The sequence below is a fragment of the Suillus subalutaceus genome (assembly GCF_016647625.1).
Source record: "Suillus subalutaceus strain FC151 chromosome Unknown DFJ58scaffold_316, whole genome shotgun sequence".
In the NCBI taxonomy this organism is placed as follows: domain Eukaryota; kingdom Fungi; phylum Basidiomycota; class Agaricomycetes; order Boletales; family Suillaceae; genus Suillus; species Suillus subalutaceus.
This window is the reverse complement of record NW_024540565.1, coordinates 16,934-36,367: the sequence shown is the minus strand read 5'-3', so window position 1 is coordinate 36,367 and position 19,434 is coordinate 16,934. Positions and strand designations below refer to the sequence as shown.

Here is a 19,434-nt window from a genome sequence, read left to right as displayed (position 1 = left end):
CGTAAGACTCCAAGCTGGACACTACTCGGGAAGGTATCGCAAATTTAGGAGAGCGCGTTGAACAATGCGTCGCGAGGGGTGCTGAGGGCGAGCATCCCCGCAACGTTCGTCAAGGCTTGATAGCTGCTAAGAACGTCCACCAAAGAGCTCATCTGACAGATTTGTCGAGATAATGAAGGAAAGGGCTGCGAGAAGCGCGGGCCAGCCGCTCTCAACCATACAACGCACAATGATGAGGTGCTGAGTTGCAGGATCGTCCTGCGGGAGTGTAGAGAGGTCAAGAGCGGCAGGTGCACGAATGACGGGCTCGCCAGCCGCTTGAGGATGTTGAAACGATGATGGACGTGGCCAGTGGGCCGGTGAACGACGCGAAGCCTTCACATAGGGAGACAATACACTGGACAGCGAGAAGGTAAATGTATGCTTCGGGGATCGGTGGCGAGTCCGCTTTGTCTAATTGATCGATACTAGTCAAGAAAGATGGCTCAGCGTAATCCGCGAGATGTGAAATGGGGGCTGTACCATTGCACCTTCATGGCCGAATTCTGCACGCTCTCCAGACCGTAATTGGATCCCGATGGTGCAGCACTATCATCAGCATGAGAAATTCCGGCTCCCATCATCTGCGCGCTCACTCCGAGTAGAACAGGTTTCTCAGTAATAAGGCGTCTCAACGCAATCACAAGAGAGCTGAAGACCTTGGAGCCCGGCTGCTGCGCGTCATAGCGATCCCATATGTTTCGCACAAGCTCGGCATCGCTGCATACCCTGAAAAGAAGCATTAGTGTACACTTTGAGGCATCAAGCTTAAGACATACCCTCTCATTATCTCCATCGCAAGGACCCTTGTCCATATTGGACGTGAGCCAGAATGATCCGGATTCGACGCGTCGAAATCTTCTGAGACCATTCTTATGAGAATCATTAGGAATGCTTCAACTTTCTGCCTCCAGCTCGAATAAGAACTTCGTCAAGATCAAGAACACAACTCGCGTGCATCTGAGTGTCAACGGAAATACATGTCTGTCTGAGAGAGATTTCAGAATGAGTGGACAGAGGTAGTGTTGCAGCAACATCAAAAGTTCCGTGTGCTGCGACAAGCATCAGTATGAACTAACTGAATGGGATCGACAAACTTGCCTTCCTGAACAGCTTGTGGTAGTTCGCAAGTACACTCTCAATTAACTCCAAAGCGAAGGTCTTATGTAGGTAGTCGAGCTTCAAGAAGTTGAGCTTCTCTGAAGTTGCGAGGAGACAAAGATCTTCGAAGACAGAGAATGCATCTTTGGCGCAAGGCCCTAACACTTTGGTGCTACCGTCCGGAAGCGCCGCTTGAGACAGGTCCGGAGTGCCGTTGCTCTCTTGACGATCCTCGTTGAACATTTTTCCAAAGATAATCATGACCAGTTGGCGCAGGGTAGCTGCAGCTGTTGAAGAGACTACAGCGATCCTGGAATCCTGCAGCTTAAAACAGAGAAGTAATGCCTTTGGCAGGTAATCAGACAGATACTAGGAAGAATAGACAGAGCGTACCTCTCCCAGGAGCTCTCCGTGTATCGAAGGAAAATCGGTGATCAAGGAGACTAAGGTTTGCAGGATCCGAAGTTGAATGTCTACGCCTTGGCTCATGGCATCGTTCATTGTGCTTACGATGAGTGCGACAGCAGACTGCGGTACAGCCTTGAGGGCTATCAACCGCTGCAGCGACCCCAACGAGATGGCGACGACTTTGGCGTTCTTCGTTGCGCATCCCATAAACAGCGGACGAAGAAGATCGTCTGACTGTATACTGTCTGTGGGTGAAAGATGAAGAAAACGAGGCGCATTTGAATGGAATTACGTACCAGAGGCCAAAGATGCTGTCGTTTGCCCTGGAGAGGACCTAAGTATCGCAAGCGACTTCTCTGCTGCCTTTGCGTGAACATCATGATAAGGCGCCAGCCTGACTACGTGAGATGAGTGTTTTTCCGTCGTACCTCGCGTATTTCTGGATGCTTTCTCCTCGACTCGTTGGCAAGGGACTTTGTACGAAGGTATAAGTGGACGTTGGTGGTTATCATTCTAAACTCAAACACACCTGCAATTCAAGTTCAGTCACTAGGAAGGCTAGTGAACTCATCCCGTCCTTGGATTCTTCTGAAAAAGATTTAGACCAGTCCCAACAAACTCCAGCAGGTTTCTATCAGTTACTGGGGAACACAGCCCAGTGTACAGAAGATCAAGGGTTGAAAGAAATTGACAACTAAGGAGTCGAGATTCATAATTATTGTGTTTAGCCCAGAGAATGATTGGGCGCTTGTTCCTGCTGTGTATACTTGGGTTGGCACGACTCACCATCATGATGCCACCCACTGCAGGCGTGTCCTATTGCTATAATCGAAGCATACATACTTGCTTCAGCATCATGCACCCGTACGTTCAACTTCTACTAAATTTCAAAAATTGACCATGTGACTATAGTAACACAGATGGAGAATCCAAGCTCAGGTGGGTGAAGCTCGCATGCAGTAGACTTGGAAGATTTGATCACCAAATACATAGTCAATGGTAAACATGCCTGCAATAAAGTAGTACGTAATTAAGTACGGCTATGTCCTTGGACTCCTTGTTGTGCCTTCGTGTTATTCTGAATAGGATTAATTGATGTGATGCGCAGCTGCAATGAGGTTTTATGACCTCAAAGGTGCAATACCCTGGCCCCATGTAGTTCTCGAACAGAACATCAACCTCACCACGGCTTTGTGGCTCACTGTTAAATTCCTCGGATCGCTGAGCACTCACCGTATCATTTCCCTCGCACTGGCAGGTCTCAAGTTGGTGTGCCAGTCTTGCAGTTTCAGCTCCCTAAGTGTGTATTCACTTTGATCTTACTCCATTTTGCACTCAATCGGACACCCTTCACAGCGAGATGGCGAGGTCGAAGTCATCTTTGCTCACTAACCCAGCAAACAATGTGGAGAAGTGTCGAGCTGCGTTGCGGCATTGTCCTCCAGGCAATTCACGTCGATCCTCGTCTCTGAACAATCTCGCACTCAGTCTTCGAGACAGATTCAAGCAGCGTGACATCATGTCTGACCTTGATGAGGCCATCGAGCTCCATCGCGCTGCATTACTCCTCCGTCCCCCCGGTCATTCAGATCGATCCTCGTCTCTGAACAATCTTGCTATCAACCTTCGAAGCAGATTCGAGCAGCGTGGCATCATGTCTGACCTTGATGAGGCCATCGAGCTCCATCGCGCTGCATTACTCCTCCCGTCCCCCCGGTCATTCAGATCGATCCTCGTCTCTGAACAATCTTGCTATCAACCTTCGAAGCAGATTCGAGCAGCGTGGCATCATGTCTGACCTTGATGAGGCCCATCGAGCTCCATCGCGCTGCATTACTCCTCTGTCCCCCCGGTCATTCACTTCGATCCTCATCTCTTAACGATCTCGCCAACAGCCTTCGAAGCAGATTCGAGCAGCGGGGGCGTCCAGTCTGACCTTGATGAGGCATTTAGCTTGTATTTGCAACTCTCCTGCCTATCAAATGCAGCATCCCGCACAGATCTTAGTGTTGTCAAGTCATGGGCAGCCTCCGCCGACACCCTCAATCACGACTCCGCATTGCTTGCCTATAAGACTGCACTGAAATTCCTAGATCAGCACGTTGCTCTCTTGTCGTCTTCTTCGCATCATTTCGATGTCATCAGGGAGGCTGTTTCTTCCCTTGCCACAGATGCTTTCTCATGCAGTGTTCGTCATTGTGCGCTGACCACTGCGGTAGAGCTTGTGGAGCACGGTCGCGCAGTATTCTGGACCCAGTTGGCACGCTTCAACACACCACTCGATGAACTTTCTGTTCTAAGTAGCACTGGCACAGCATTGGCTGAAGAGTTCAAATGGTTGAGTTTTCACCTTCATAACGCGTTCGATCAGTCTACTGGAGGCCAGTCTCCCCAAATCCGGCAACTGACCATGCAATGGGATGATGTCGTCTCGCGCATTCGCATGCTTCATGGCTTTTCGCGTTTTCTCCTGCCTCCCCTGTTCTCTGACCTACAGAAAGCGGCAGAAGATGGTCCAGTCATTATTCTTAATGCAAGCCAATATGGCTGTGATGCCTTGATTATCCATAGCACAGAAGATCCTGTTCACGTTTCGCTTGACACTACGCAAGCCGAAGTGTCCGAGTTCTCCTCCGAGTTCCAGTCACTTGCAGAGGTGTTCGGTTCTTCTAATCGTCGAAACACGCTTGTTCGCATCCTTCGCAAGCTTTGGGATCATGTCGTTCAACCTATAGTCCAATCCCTCGAGAAGTCCAAAGTTCCCCCTCGCTCGCGTATCTGGTGGTGTCCCACTGCTGAATTCACGCTACTTCCCATCCATGCAGCAGGACCCTACGAGGAGAAAAAAGACAATTTGTCTGACATTTACATCTCTTCTTACACCCCCACTTTGGCGACTCTCATTCGTGCGAGAAAGCAGGTTTCTCGAGATCCGTCCTCGCAACATTTTGTTGCCATTGGTGAAGCGAACCCAGACAGAGGGAAGGGACTCCGATGTGTCGCTCCCGAGCTAGCCACCGTAGCTAAGCGTCTCGAGCCCGTCGTGTCGTCCTTCACATTGCTTGAGGATAGCGACGCAACAGTGCAGGGTGCACTCGATGCACTCAATTATAATCAGTGGCTTCACCTAGCCTGCCATGGAATGCCGAATCGACAACAACCATTTGAGTCTTCGTTTGCCATGCGCGATGGGCCTTTGATGATCAAGGATATCATCCGATCCAACTGGCAGAACTCGGAGTTTGCATTCTTATCGGCCTGCCACACTACCGTGGGCGATGAGAAGAGTCCCGACGAGTCGATCCATCTTGCTGCAGCTATGCAATTTTGCGGATTTCGCAGTGTGATTGGTTCTATGTGGTCTGTTGACGACGAGGTTGCACGCCAGGTCGCGTCTGTCTTCTACCGTAAACTCATTCGAGTTGATGATTCAAGGAGATTGGACTGCACACACGCTGCGGTGGCGCTGCACAAGGCTGTGAAGTCGTTGCGCAACAAGATTCCACTAGAACAGCAGATTGTATTTGTGCATATGGGTGTGTAGTTAGACTCGATTCGCTATATTGTTCCATTTGCTGTATTTCTAGGCCGCCCTAGTTGTTTTCATTCCCTTGCTCTCGTGTTACTTGCTTATTTAATGACGCTTCTGCATGATACTTTGTTGTTCTGTTCTAGATGATGCAGTAGTCCCACACACCGTTTCGTTGAATGAATGTGATTTGCTCCTACATCGTCACAGTTTTAAGTCATTAAGCGCGGCCATATCATATAATATCATTTAGTGAGAGGAAACGAGCAGGAGTTGTCCCACAGAATTCCTTATAGTCTGCGTTGACGGTCCGGCACGTTCATGAGATGTTGTCCAATGTGCTACAATATCAATGATCAAATCTTGATCAGTAGAGCTCGAGCGGTGAGTGTTGTTGAATTCATGTCATTTAATTTTCGACTGAACTGTACACCTTTAAGTTGATCGCTAGTACAAAATGAAATAAAACGAAGTACTAGTAGTTTGCGTAATGTTTAATTCGACAAAACACGCCAGGGGAGTCGGGGACTGGTGTCGGTGCCGTTACGATACAGAAAATGTCATCCTCGAGAACTGGTACTACAAACTCGAACCAAGGCATTAGAATATGCAGTGACCCATGATATCATGCTCGCCTAGATGTATGCAGAAAATGTCCACGACATAGATCGACACTGGTTTTAATACTCACACTTTCGCCTCATAATTTGAACACAAGTTCACCTGAATTTTGTCTTCGTAGGTTGAACCCAAGTATACATCTGGCTGAGACAAAAAGCAAAAAGACATCAGCAATTACTTATCATCACAACCACCCTCCCATCTTCGCCACTAGCACTAACACCTGATCTCCAGGTAATTTCTCCCCAACCACCCGACTTCCTTCCTCGTCGTTCATCCCCACATACTCTTTCCATCTATCCAATTCCTCATACTCGACATTAAGTGCCCTCACGATATTCGACAAATAACCAAGATCCGATGAGAGCTGTGCAACTCCTGCGATGGAAAGCGTACGGATCTTCGGTAGGACGTCGCTGGTAAGATAGGATAAGATAGAATATCCGAGGGAAGACAGCAAGGCTGCTGCAATTGCCTCTGGGCTCAGCATCACCGGCTTTGGAGGCAAGACGAGTGGAGTTCGTCGGTTGTGCCTCAGCTCAAGGGACTGTTCACTCAAACCACTCAGATATGCTTCATCAACATTCGAGAGTGTGTTGAGTGAGAAGTCTAGTGCGTCGTCGTCTGCATATACCTCAAAGAGCCACGGGAGATTCAACAGCCCCTCCACAACGTGTTGGACGATATTGCTGGGGGAAAGCAAAAACAGGCACGTGCAGGTCGCCGGCCGTGCGCATGGACTTGGGATCACTCGATACCGCCCAGAGGGCAAGGGATGCATAGGATGAGAGATGTGCATGTAAGGGGGCAAGAAGGGTTTGCTGGAGGGAGGACTGAAGGGCTCGAGCCAGGTACGCAATGGATGCCCGCGTTGTAGTGAGTAGTGGAATAGGGGCATGAGATTCTGCGGATGATAAATGAGTATGCAAAGCTGCGCTGTTCAGGGAAGACTGCGCCAGGTGTGTACACCCCGCCTTCATGCTGCGCGAGCCTGAACGCCGTAGCGATCTGCACGAGTGCAGCTCGCAGCTCACCCTCAAAAGTGCTGAGTCGATCGAGCACCGCTCGTGTAGACGCGAGAAGGTGCAAGACGAGTTGGATGTTGCTCCAGTCCTGCGGGGAGTAATCCAGATCTGCGAGGTCATCTTCAGATTCCGCTGGGGCACCCGAAGGGGCAGAAAGATTCGCTGTCAGCGATTGGGTCCAGGAGTCGACAAATGAAGAGAGACATGAGTCCTGAAGCAGCATATCCATACGTGAAGGACATGCAGCGTACGAGGCTTTCTTTTGCAGCGCTAAACACATCGACCGCGCGCTCACGAAGAAGGCGAGCCCGGTCAGTGCTTGGGTTTTTGTCAGGGGCGAGTGTGGAGGCAAAAGATGGCTCATCGGAGAGGAGGCCTCGCTCTAGTGCGATTTGGAAGTCTAGAAACACCTGAAAAAGTGTTTGGTCCCAATCAAGTACATCGCTGAGACGTTCGTCAAAGCTTAATAGCTGCTAAGAACATCTATAAAGAGCCCATCTGACAGATTTGTCGAGATAATGAAGGAAAGGGCTGCGAGAAGCGCAGGCCAGCCATTCTCAACCATAGAGCGCACAATGATGAACTGCTGAGTTACAGGATCGTCCTGCGGGAGTGTGGAGAAGTCAAGAGTGGCAGGTGCACGAATGACAGGCTCGCCAGCCGCTCGAGGACGTTGAACGATGATGGACGTGTACAGTGGGCCGGTGAACGACACGAAGCCTTCACATAGGGAGACAATGCATTGCACAGTGAGAAGGTAAATGTATGCTTCAGGGATTGGTGGCGAGTCCGCTTTGTCTAATTGATCGATGCTAGTCAAGAAAGATGGCTCAGCGTAATCCGCGGGATGTAACATGGGGACTGTACCATCGGAGCTTCATTGCCGAGTTCTGCACGCGCAGACCAATACCAGACCTAATTATGCCGACTACTCCTGACACGGTAGCACTTGCAGCTGTGGTGACCGTCCCGGCAACCCCATCAATATCCAGACCGTAATTGGATCCCGATGGTGTAGCACTATCACCCGCATAAGAAAGAAATTCCGACCCCCATCATCTGCGCGTTCACTCCGAGTAGAGCAGGTTTCTCAGTAATAAGGCAATCACAGGAGAGCTGAAGACCTTGAAGCCCGGTCGCTGCGCGTCATAGCGATCCCATATGTTTCGCACAAGCTCGGCATCGCTGCATACCCTGAAAAGAAGTATTGGTGTACACTTCGAGGCATCAAGCTTAAGACATACCCTCTCATTATCTCCACCGCAAGGACCCTTGTCCATATTGGACGTGAGCCAGAATGATCCGGATTCGACGCGTCGAAATCTTCTGAGACCATTCTTATGAGAATCATTAGGAATGCTTCAACTTCTGCCTCTAGCTCGAATGAGAACTTCGTCAGGATCAAGAATACGACTTGCGTCCATCTGAGTGTCAACGGAAAGACATGTCTGTCGGAAAGAGCTTTCAAAACGAGTGGACAAAGGTAGTGTTGCAGCAACATTAAAAGTTCCGTGTGCTGCGACAAGCATCAGTATGAACTAGCTGGATGGGATCGACAAATTTGCCTTCCTGAACAGCTCGTGGTAGTTGGTGAGTACGCCCTGAATTAACTCCAAGGCGAAGGTCTTATGTAGGTAGTCGAGCTTCAAGAAGTTGAGTTTCTCTGAAATTGCGAGGAGACATAGATCTTCGAAGACAGAGAATGCATCTTTGGCACAAGGTCTTAACGCTTTGGTGCTACCGTCCGGAAGCGCCGCCTCAGACAGGTCCGGAGTGCCGTTGCTCTCTTGACGATCCTCGTTGACCATTTTTCCAAAGATAAACATGACGAGTTGGCGCAGGGTAGCTGCAGCTGTTGAAGAGACTACTGCGATCATGGAATCCTGCAGCTTAAAACAGAGAAGCAACGCCTTTGACAGGTAACCAGATAGATACCGGGAATAATAGACAGAGTGTACCTCTCCCAGGAGCTCTCCGTGTATGGAAGGAAAATTGGTGATCAAGGAGACTAAGGTTTGCAGGATCCGAAGTTGAATTTCTACGCCTTGGCTCATGACATCGTTCATTGTCCTTACAATGAGTGCGACAGCAGACTGCGGTACGGCCTTGAGGGCGATCAACCGCTGCAGCGATCCCAACGAGATGGCGACGACTTTCGCCTTCTTCATCATGCATCCTATAAACAGCGGACGAAGAAGATCATCTGATTGTACGTTGTCTGGAGTGGACGATGAAGAAAGTGGAATTACGTACCAGAGGCCAGAGATGCTCAGGCTGTCGCTGGCGCGATATACTTGGGTCACCATCATGATGCCATCCGATGCAAGCGTGTCCTGTTGCTATGATCGAAGCATACTTGCTTCAGCAGGTACCCCTTCTTTTACTACTAAATTTCAAACATTGACCATGTGACCGTATAGTAACACAGAGAGTCCAAGCTCTTGGGTGCCCTTCCCTGAGCTCGCATGCATGATGTACGTAGTAAGGTTGATCAGGATGATGGTTACCAAAACATGCCTGCAACAATATTTCATAGTACTACGTAATATGTCCTCGTTGTATCTTCGTGTTATTCTGAATAGGATTTTGACATGATGCGCAGCTCAATGCGGTTTTATGACTTCATATTATTCAAGGTGCAATACCCTAGCCCCGTGTAGTTCTCGAACAGAGCCTCAACCTCACCATGGCCTTGTGGCTCGCCGTTAAATTCCTGGGATCACTGAGCACTCACTGTATCATTTCCCTCGCACTGGCAGGTCTTCGGTGTGCCAGTCTTGCAGTTTCAGCTCCCTAAGTGTGTATTCAGTTTGATCTTACTCCATTTTGTACTCAATCGGAGACCCTTCACAGCGAGATGGGGCAGAAGTCATCTTTGCCCACCAACCCAGCAAACAATGTGGAGAAGTGTCGAGCTGCGTTGCGGCATTGTCCTCCAGGCAATTCACGTCGATCCTCGTCTCTGAACAATCTCGCCATCAGCCTTCAAAGCAGATTCAAGCAGCGTGGCATCATGTCTGACCTTGATGAGGCCATCGAGCTCCATCGCGCTGCATTACTCCTCCGCCCCCCCGGTCATTCAGATCGATCCATGTCTCTGAACAATCTCGCCAGCAGCCTTCGAAGCAGATTCGAGCAGCGTGGCATCATGTCTGACCTTGATGAGGCCATCGAGCTCCATCGCGCTGCATTACTCCTCTATCCCCCCGGTCATTCACTTCGATCCATGTCTCTGAACAATCTCGCCAACAGCCTTCAAAGCAGATTCGAGCAGCGTGGCGTCCAGTCTGACCTTGATGAGGCCATCGAGCTCCATCGCGCTGCATTACTCCTCCGTCCCCCCGGTCATTCACTTCGATCCTCGTCTCTGAACAATCTCGCACTCAGCCTTCGAAGCAGATTCGAGCAGCGTGGCATCATGTCTGACCTTGATGAGGCTATCGAGCTCCATCGCGCTGCATTACTCCTCTATCCCCCCGGACATTCAGATCGATCCATGTCTCTGAACAATCTCGCGCTCAGCCTTCGAAGCAGATTCGAGCAGCGTGGCATCATGTCTGACCTTGATGAGGCCATCGAGCTCCATCGCGCTGCATTACTCCTCTATCCCCCCGGACATTCAGATCGATCCATGTCTCTGAACAATCTCGCCAACAGCCTTCAAAGCAGATTCGAGCAGCGTGGCATCATGTCTGACCTTGATGAGGCCATCGAGCTCCATCGCGCTGCATTACTCCTCTATCCCCCCGGTCATTCACTTCGATCCATGTCTCTGAACAATCTCGCCAGCAGCCTTCAAAGCAGATTCGAGCAGCGTGGCATCATGTCTGACCTTGATGAGGCCATCGAGCTCCATCGCGCTGCATTACTCCTCTATCCCCCCGGTCATTCACTTCGATCCATGTCTCTGAACAATCTCGCCAACAGCCTTCAAAGCAGATTCGAGCAGCGTGGCATCATGTCTGACCTTGATGAGGCCATCGAGCTCCATCGCGCTGCATTACTCCTCTATCCCCCCGGTCATTCAGATCGATCCATGTCTCTGAACAATCTCGCGCTCAGCCTTCGAAGCAGATTCGAGCAGCGTGGCATCATGTCTGACCTTGATGAGGCCATCGAGCTCCATCGCGCTGCATTACTCCTCTATCCCCCCGGACATTCAGATCGATCCATGTCTCTGAACAATCTCGCCAACAGCCTTCGAAGCAGATTCGAGCAGCGTGGCATCATGTCTGACCTTGATGAGGCCATCGAGCTCCATCGCGCTGCATTACTCCTCCGTCCCCCCGGACATTCAGATCGATCCATGTCTCTGAACAATCTCGCCAACAGCCTTCGAAGCAGATTCGAGCAGCGGGGCGTCCAGTCTGACCTTGATGAGGCATTTAGCTTGTATTTGCAACTCTCCTGCTTATCAAATGCAGCATCCCGCACAGATCTTAGTGTTGCCAAGTCATGGGCAGCCTCCGCCGACACCCTCAATCACGACTCTGCATTGCTTGCCTATAAGACTGCACTGAAATTCCTAGATCAGCACGTTGCTCTCTTGTCGTCTTCTTCACATCATTTCGATGTCATCAGGGAGGCTGTTTTCTTCCCTTGCCACAGATGCTTTTTCATGCAGTGTTCGTCATGGTGCGCTGATGACTGCGGTAGAGCTGGTGGAGCAAGGTCGCGCAGTATTCTGGACCCAGTTGGCACGCTTCAGCACACCACTCGATGAACTTTCTGTTTCGAGCAATACTGGCACAGCCTTGGCAGAAGAGTTCAAGCGGTTGAGTTTTCGTCTTCATAACGTGTTCGATCAGTCTACTGGAGACCAGTCTCCCCAAATCCGACAACTGACCATGCAATGGGATGACGTCGTCTCGCGCATTCGCATGCTTCATGGCTTTTCGCGTTTCCTCCTGCCTCCCCTGTTCTCCGACCTACAGAAAGCTGCAGAAGATGGTCCAGTCATTGTTCTTAATGCAAGCCAATATGGCTGTGACGCCTTGATTATCCATAGCACAGAAGATCCTGTCCACGTTTCGCTTGACACTACGCAAGCCGAAGTGTCCGAGCTCTCCTCCGAGTTCCAGTCACTTGCAGGGGTGTTCGGTTCTTCTGATCGTCAATACACGCTTGTTCGCATCCTTCGCAAGCTTTGGGATCACGTCGTTCAACCCATAATCCAATCCCTCGAGAAGTCCAAAATCCCCCCTCGCTCGCGTATCTGGTGGTGTCCCACTGCTGAATTCACCCTGCTTCCTATCCATGCAGCAGGACCCTACGAGGAGAAAAAAGACAATTTGTCTGACATTTACATCTCTTCTTACACCCCCACTTTGGCGACTCTCATTCGTGCGAGAAAGCAGGTTTCTCGAGATCCGTCCTCGCAACATTTTGTTGCCATTGGTCAAGCGAACCCAGACAGAGGGAAGGGACTCAGATGTGTCGCTCCCGAGCTAGCCATCGTAGCCAAGCGTGTCGAGCCCGTCGTGTCGTCCTTCACATCGCTTGAGGATAGCGACGCAACAGTGCAGGGTGCACTCGATGCACTCAATCATAATCAGTGGCTTCACCTAGCTTGCCATGGAATGCCGAATCGACAACAACCATTTGAATCTTCATTCGCCATGCGCGATGGGCCTTTGATGATAAAGGACATCATCCGATCCAACTGGCAGAACTCGGAGTTTGCATTCTTATCGGCCTGCCACACTACCGTGGGCGATGAGAAGAGTCCCGACGAGTCGATCCATCTTGCTGCAGCTATGCAATTTTGCGGATTTCGCAGTGTGATTGGTTCTATGTGGTCTGTTGACGACGAGGTTGCACGCCAGGTCGCGTCTGTCTTCTACCGTAAACTCATTCGAGTTGATGATTCAAGGAGATTGGACTGCACACACGCTGCGGCAGCGCTGCACAAGGCTGTGAAGTCGTTGCGCAACAAGATTCCACTAGAACAGCAGATTGTATTTGTCCACATGGGTGTGTAGTTCTCCAGAGACTCGATTCGCTATATTATTACATTTGCTGTATTTTTAGTCGTTTTCATTCCCTCGCTCTCCTGTTGCTTACTTACTTGATGATATTTCTACATGATACTTTGTCGTTCTGTTCCGTAGTAGTGCCACACACACGGCTTCGTTGAATGAATCTGATTCACTCTGCATCGTCACAGTTCTAGGTCATCAAGCGCGGCCATAATATATGAGGAAACGAGCAGGTATTATCGCACAGAATTCCTTATAGTCTGCATTGACCGGCAGCGTTCATAATATGTTGATCAATGTGCTACAATAATGAGTCCCAGAGAAGTGCATCTGCTTCTCACCCTCTTCTTCGAGCCTTTAGCGGTATTACATCCCTATGATGTAGAGCGGTGAGTTTTGTTGAATTAATTTCATTTAATTTTTGACCGAACCGTACACCTTTATGTTGATCGCCGATGCAAAATGAAATAAAAAGACTAGTTTGCGTTTAATTCGACAAAACATGCCAAGGGGGTCGGGGGCTGGCACCGGTGCCGTTACGATACAGAAAAGATTGTGTCTACCACCACAATTTCAGCTACAGAAATGTCATACTCGAGAACTGGTACTACAAACTCGAACCAAGGCAGAATATGCAGTGACCCGTGATATCATGCTCTTCTGAATGTATGCAGAAATGTCCACGACATAGTTTAATACTGACACTTTCGTCTCATAATTTGAACACAAGTTCACCTGAATTTTGTCCTCCTCCTAGGTTGAACCTAAGTATACATCTGGCTAAGACAAAAGCAAAAAGACATCAGCAATTACTTATCATCACGTCCACCCTCTCATCTTCGCCAGTAGCACTAACACCTGATCTCCAGGTAATTTCTCCCCAACCACTCGACTTCCTTCCTCGTCGTTCATCCCCACATACTCTTTCCACCTATCCAATTCCTCATACTCGACATTGAGTGCCCTCACGATATTCGACAAATAACCAAGATCCGATGAGAGCTGTGCGGCTCCTGCGACAGAAAGTGTACGGATCTTTGGCAGAACGTTACTGGTAAGATGGGACAGGGTAGAATGTCCGAGGGAGGACAGCCAGGCTGCTGCAACTGCCTCCGGGCTCAGCACCACCGGCTTGGGAGGCAAGACGAGTGAAGTTCGTCGGTTGTGCCCCAGCTCAGGGGACTGTTCACTCAGACCACTCAGATATGCTTCATCAACATTTGGGAGTGTGTTAAGTGAGAAGCCTAGTGCATCATCGTCTGCATATACCTCAAATAGCCGCGGGAGATTCAACAGCCCTTCCGCAACGTGTTGGACGATATCGCTGGGGGAAAGCGAAAACACAGGCACGTGAAGGTCGCCGGCCGTGCGCATGGACTTGGGATCACCCGGTAGCGCCCAGAGGGCAAGGGATGCATAGGATGAGAGATGTGCATGTAAGGGGGCAAGAAGGGTATGCTGGAGGGAGGACTGAAGGGCTCTAGCCAGGGACGCAATGGATGCGCGCGTTGTAGTGAGTAGTGGGACAGGGGGATGGGATTCTGCGGATGATAAGAGACTATGCAAAGCTGCGCTGTTCAGGGAGGACTGCGCCAGGAGCGAACCAGCACCCTTGGTTGCGCCAGGTGTATACACCCCACCTTCATGCTGCGCGAGTCGGAATGCCGTGGCGATTTGCACGAGTGCAGCTCGCAGCTTACCCTCAAAAGTGCTGAGTCGATCAAGCACCGCGCGTGTAGACGCGAGAAGGTGTAAGACGAGTTGGATGTTGCTCCAGTCCTGCGGAGAGTAATCCAGATCTGCGAGGCCATCTTCAGATTCCGCTGGAGCACCCGAAGGGGCAGAAAGATTCGCTGTCAGTGATTGGGTCCAGGAGTCGACAAATGAAGAGAGAGATGAGTCCAACGCGGACATGAGTCCTGGAGCAGCATATCCATACGTGAAGGACATGCAGCGTACGAGGCTTTCTTCTGCAGCGCTAAACACATCGACCGCGCGCTCACGAAGAAGGCGAGCCCGGTCAGTGCTTGGGTTTTTGTTAGGGGTGAGTGTGGAGGCAAAAGATAGCTCATCGGAGAGGAGGCGCCGCTCCAGTGTCCCATACTCGACTTGGAAGTCTAGAAACGCCTGAAAGAGTGATTGGTCCCAATCAAGTACATCATTGAGTGTGGACTGCTGCGCCCGTGAAAAATTCGTGGCTGAATTCGACCGCCAGGACATGGACATACGCACGGAGCGGCGGCGGGTATTTTTCAGAGGCAAAGGGCCATCCAAAGTACTGTCCGTAGGGATAACAGAGAACTGTATTTTCTCCATGATTTTATCTGTGCTCGCCGCAAACTCCTCTGTCGTTTTGTATATGGCTATGATATCCTTAAGAGCAGATGAACCTGTGGTGTTGAATAGGGTTGCAAGGCGCTGCGGACACGAAGGCTGTAGGGTGGACAGAGTGGAAGTGATAAACGTTGAGAGCGTGATTTGAGGATCAGGAAAGATGGCAGGAATAGACGTGCGCTCCGCGTTGAGGACAGCCAAGAAACCGGCACAAAAAGTTGCCCAGAAGGCGCTGAACGTCTGTCTCGGCACCGCAGGCACTGACACTTCCGTGTCTTCCAGCACCTCGCTCTGCCACAAAGCAACCAGGCTCGCTTTCCGAGAGCCAAAGTAATAGTTCCTGAACTCACTCTCCCTCTGTATATTAGCAAATATCCCGTAAAAGTTCCTGCAAAGCGCCGTATCGCCCGAGTTGATTGCGCCAACCAATGCAGAACTGAGGGCAGCCTCGAGTTGGTTTTGGAGGGATACCATCAGCGCACGACGAGGCTCATACTCCGGAGTTCCCGCAAACACAGGCATACTTCTGCTAGCCTCGCTCAATCTCTCAGCAGCCTTGTCATATGCACGCTCAGCTAGCAATGCAGTGACCTCTGCCTCTAAGCTGGACCATGACTCTGCCTCACGTAGCACATCCCTCACAGCCTCCATCCGTCGTTTTGCAGTGTCAAGAGTCTGCAACCTGTCGAGAGCAGCAGACGTGCTCGTTCCAGCTGGGATACGGGCAGTGACGGTGGTGAGAGCAGAGTGTAGGGAGAGGGCACCATCACGCATGAAATGCAGGTCATACGTGAGACGGGGAGCGCTGCGTGACACCTCGTCGATTGTGCGTTCGAGTACAGCTGATGTTGTTACTGCTGAAAGGTCTGTGGCGGTCAGCAGGTCCGCCAGCAGCGAGTCAAGAGAAGCGAGCGGAACATGATTGTCTTGCGGTGTAAGTGTGTCGTTGAGCCATGTGAGTACGTCGGGTGCGTCGTCTAGTTCTTGAACAAGTGCGGACGCTGATGTGGAGGTCATACACGCTGGAATTTGTGCCTATTGTTGTTTGCAATGGAGATCTAAAGCTCATGGAAGTTGTCAGCTAGATGTCTGTGGATTGAAGCGCCGGAGCCCACTTTCAAGCTTTCAAAGTTCCAGTATGATTCAGAGCATGTGGCACTGGCACGAACACTGCAGGTTGATAATGCAATATCTGAGTTGAGTAACGTCCAAGTAGTTCAAAAAACATAAATAGCGGGTTGGATGATTGACTACTACAGAAGCTAACGTACAAATTGGTTGAACATGATATGATGAAGAACGGAATAAAATGGACAGCTCCTTTAACTACACTTCAATTGAAGCTCGAGACCGATTAAACGGACCACAATTATCAGAAGACCCTAATGAACCCCATTTGCAGCAACTTGAACATTCGCCCTACCCTCCCGCAGATGCTCCGCCGTGCGCTCAGCAGCCGCGTCATATACATATTGCGTAGGCTGTCTTCGGGTCCACATTGCATTAGCATGATCCCCGCCGCGTACCTCCTCATCCGAGTCAAATACAACCGATTCACGCCTTGGCTTGTAGTACGAATCACTCGAGTCGTGTTGTTCTATCGACAACGCATCAGCAAACCACAATTTTGTTATCAATCGAATGAGAACGTAACGCACCATCATCGACTTCTTCCACGACCCTCCTTTTCCCAAGCGCCTTGTCGCTCGGCCGTACGGGAGATCCTGACCTCTTCTTCCTCCACATCGTTTTCGTCCATGTGCAACCGGTCCAAAGCTCCACCCGTATTTTCCAGCGAGTTCCCCCTTGACGGACGCACGAGGCCACCCCTATCCGGTGAGGGTGGGCGTGATGGGAATGCAGGAGAACGAGGACCCATGGGGGGAGGCGGCGGTGCGAGTAGTGTTGGTGTGCTCATGTTCTGTGGTGGAGAACCATAGTACGGATGGCCAGGGGAAAGCGCAGGAGGGACCCGAGGAAGTGGATGGTTTTGTGAGGGAACAATGGGAGGTAGGTCGTGTTGGCGGGGTGAAGCAGGTGGTGATGGCATTGGGGATGGTGTGCGTGAGGAGCCGCCTCCATAATCAGGATAAGAGTCTCCGAGGTACTCATTTTCCATGTGCTATACCAAATGTCAGTCTTGGTCAGGGGATACAGGGCAGAAAACAGAATAACAAATTGACAGTATATAGAAGACAGAATGACTAGTGAAGACAAAATGAGAAAAAAACACTCACTCTTCGGTCCATCTTCACATCCCTCCTACTGATCTCTACAGCCACCTGTTCCTCCACAACCCGCACAATATCATCATACATTCTCAACGCCCCGATCAACGCCTCATTCGCGTCAAGCAACGCACCAAGAAGCTCCTCCTCCAAAGTCTGTTCTTCTCCTTCTGCATTAATATAAAGTTTAGCATCCATGCCGTGGTAATCTCGACTCGGCGGAGAACTGAATTGGAATATCAGGTTGGGTTTTCGTACGTCCATTTCCTTCTGCATTCTTTTCTCGCTCATTGCGCGACCGTTCAGCGCCTGCAGATGCCCATGGAATTTGGGTATATATGAGTTCTTGCGACCCGCGACACTTCGCCAAAAATTCCTATGGAACGGTCAGATTGATATCAACAGGATAAGGAGAGTCATAATGTGCCACGCAAAGGTGATGTGACAAACTGACAAAACAGGGATCAGGGGTTAACTGAGAAATCACACGCACTGGTACCAGACTCCCTTCTATCTGTTCCGGTTTCGCGTATGCAAGCATCTCGCTAAGGAAAGTCGCATTTCCTTTCGCGATCTTGCATTCCTGGAATAAGCGCTTCATGTCCTCTTCGGGAGGAATGACACCGCGCTGGTGGAGACTCTTCTTCGACGGCCGCTAATGGCGACAAGATATCACCGAGACAAGCGAGCAAAAATAGAGCAGGAGAATTGATCAGGGCATTGTCATAAACTATGAACCAAAAAAAGCTGACCTCTTCTATTGCTGGACGCGTAGGGACTATTGGGGGGCTAAACATAGCATCCTCAGTATCGAATGGAACCCCCACATCGGGCTTATCAATGGGTTTCAATCGCATCCATAGGGCACGGAAACCATCCCTATCACGGTCACGATCTTTAAGCGAGAAAGGCGATGGTTCGGATTTGGGCGAGAGGTTGGGACCTGTGAACAAGGGTCGGCAAGAGGTCGGATTAGTATCGCGAAAAGAACGCAGGTTCGGAAGAGGGCTCAGAACCGATTCGGAGACGGGTTTAAAAGGGGACTATGAAGTTAACGGCAGATGAGGAAATGTTGTTGCGAAAGATGCTCAGTGAAGGAGGATAATTGATAATAATTTTAGCAAATCAATGAACACGTACGTGAACTAGTGATGAAGGCGGCGGCTGCGAGCACCTCCATTAGTCGTTCTCTGACGACAGGACTTGTTCTTGAGCTTGTTAACACGTCCTCCAGGGTGTCAATGAATTTACGGGAGCTAATTTGAGTTAAAAAGATATCGGACGCGTTTCGGAGCATTATTGCCCATAACTGTGCAAACCGTAATGCAAATTGGATGGAAAACGGACGAGCATGTGTATTCCAAGGTGAGACATCAAGGACGAAGCAACGAGTCGGGTAGTGCTTACCCTAGCAGCAGATAATTGAGATTTAGGATCTGCATATCTGTATCCCAGACACCCTGTCAATGGTATAGAAAGCGAGGCGAGGCCATGAAACGCACTTGAATTCCCTCCGAAGGGCTTTCATAGCCTCCTTAGCATTCGCTTCAGTAGCCGATGCGCGCTCGCAGACCTCGAGTACGAGCGTCCAGTCCTCCGATGAGGTCGCTGTAAGGTACCCTATGCCGGTATAAGTTCCCGCACATCAAAGACACGGTATCGGGTGAAGTGACGCACCGATCATACGCGTCAAGCTCCGAGGGATTATCTTCCTCACGCCAAATGCGATCTCGTCCATCTTTGTCCTTTTCTCTTTCCTTTTCCTTCTCACGACTTTCACGCTCTTTATCACGTCCGCGTTCCTTGTCTTTGTCCCTGTCCCTGTCCCTGATAATCCCATCCCAGAAACTCTTCCTCTCCTTCTTCTCTACCCTGTCCCTGTGTTCAACTGGAAAAGAATCATCTGATGCTTCGTGGACATGGTGCGGGTGTGAGTGTTGCAGGGCATGGTCCAGATGTGGATCGAGTGACTTCAATATACCAGGTGCAGCGGGCACAGGCTGTGGTTTCTGGATCCTACGTCCGTCTCTCCGCATGGTATGGGTTGGGTTTGGGTTAGTCTGGGGAATGGGCGTGGGCGCGGGCGTAGGCGTGGGCGTAGGTATAGTGGTGGTATGACTTGTAGCGCTGTAAGGACTGCTAGAACGCGCGGGTAATATTACAGGTGGAAT

At 50.3% G+C, this 19,434-nt stretch overlaps 6 protein-coding genes across 6 annotated transcripts; 2 read left to right on the top strand and 4 right to left on the bottom strand.

Annotated features, from left to right (window-relative positions):
- Nucleotides 1–44: 44 nt before the first annotated feature.
- DFJ58DRAFT_848498 (uncharacterized protein) lies at nt 45–2,340 on the bottom strand (the record flags this gene model as incomplete). The annotated part of the gene is made up of 11 exons (XM_041393643.1): nt 45–152; nt 229–397; nt 523–768; nt 819–897; nt 1,020–1,091; nt 1,119–1,485; nt 1,534–1,793; nt 1,845–1,911; nt 1,977–2,021; nt 2,078–2,179; nt 2,335–2,340. The coding sequence occupies 11 exons, from the start codon at nt 2,338–2,340 to the stop codon at nt 45–47; spliced, it is 1,521 nt and encodes a 506-aa protein (XP_041235321.1).
- A 277-nt stretch (nt 2,341–2,617) lies between these two features.
- Nucleotides 2,618–5,383, top strand: DFJ58DRAFT_918368 (CHAT domain-containing protein; the record flags this gene model as incomplete). Its single annotated transcript, XM_041395599.1, has 5 exons — nt 2,618–2,848; nt 2,905–3,264; nt 3,367–5,084; nt 5,224–5,262; nt 5,331–5,383. The coding sequence occupies exons 2-5, from the start codon at nt 2,909–2,911 to the stop codon at nt 5,381–5,383; spliced, it is 2,166 nt and encodes a 721-aa protein (XP_041235320.1). The 5' UTR covers nt 2,618–2,848; nt 2,905–2,908.
- Nucleotides 5,384–5,882: 499 nt separating this feature from the next.
- DFJ58DRAFT_918367 (guanine nucleotide exchange factor in Golgi transport N-terminal-domain-containing protein) lies at nt 5,883–9,255 on the bottom strand (the record flags this gene model as incomplete). Its single annotated transcript, XM_041395598.1, has 10 exons — nt 9,129–9,255; nt 8,322–9,062; nt 7,968–8,239; nt 7,795–7,917; nt 7,591–7,743; nt 7,298–7,535; nt 6,975–7,133; nt 6,733–6,934; nt 6,440–6,602; nt 5,883–6,387 (listed from the first exon to the last, which is right to left on the bottom strand). The coding sequence occupies exons 1-10, from the start codon at nt 9,192–9,194 to the stop codon at nt 5,883–5,885; spliced, it is 2,622 nt and encodes an 873-aa protein (XP_041235319.1). The 5' UTR covers nt 9,195–9,255.
- A 154-nt stretch (nt 9,256–9,409) lies between these two features.
- Nucleotides 9,410–12,872, top strand: DFJ58DRAFT_874350 (TPR-like protein; the record flags this gene model as incomplete). The annotated part of the gene is made up of 3 exons (XM_041394391.1): nt 9,410–9,489; nt 9,577–11,271; nt 11,348–12,872. The coding sequence occupies 3 exons, from the start codon at nt 9,410–9,412 to the stop codon at nt 12,702–12,704; spliced, it is 3,132 nt and encodes a 1,043-aa protein (XP_041235318.1). The 3' UTR covers nt 12,705–12,872.
- Nucleotides 12,873–13,419: 547 nt separating this feature from the next.
- DFJ58DRAFT_824921 (oligomeric Golgi complex subunit 7) lies at nt 13,420–16,283 on the bottom strand. The gene is made up of 2 exons (XM_041392164.1): nt 16,151–16,283; nt 13,420–16,093 (listed from the first exon to the last, which is right to left on the bottom strand). Exon 2 carries the CDS (start codon nt 16,050–16,052, stop codon nt 13,521–13,523), a length of 2,532 nt encoding a protein of 843 aa, XP_041235317.1. The 5' UTR covers nt 16,053–16,093; nt 16,151–16,283; the 3' UTR covers nt 13,420–13,520.
- DFJ58DRAFT_908857 (uncharacterized protein) lies at nt 16,249–19,299 on the bottom strand (the record flags this gene model as incomplete). Its single annotated transcript, XM_041395131.1, has 11 exons — nt 16,249–16,632; nt 16,694–16,733; nt 16,765–17,157; nt 17,273–17,433; nt 17,522–17,639; nt 17,757–17,918; nt 18,016–18,206; nt 18,404–18,572; nt 18,671–18,707; nt 18,766–18,883; nt 18,981–19,299. 11 exons carry the CDS (start codon nt 19,297–19,299, stop codon nt 16,418–16,420), a joined length of 1,923 nt encoding a protein of 640 aa, XP_041235316.1. The 3' UTR covers nt 16,249–16,417.
- Between the last annotated feature and the right edge of the window lie 135 nt (nt 19,300–19,434).

What these genes read in the sequence shown, in the direction of transcription:
- DFJ58DRAFT_824921 (XM_041392164.1), bottom strand. Translation starts at nt 16,052, where the DNA reads ATGACCTCCACATCAGCGTCCGCACTTGTTCAAGAACTAGACGACGCA.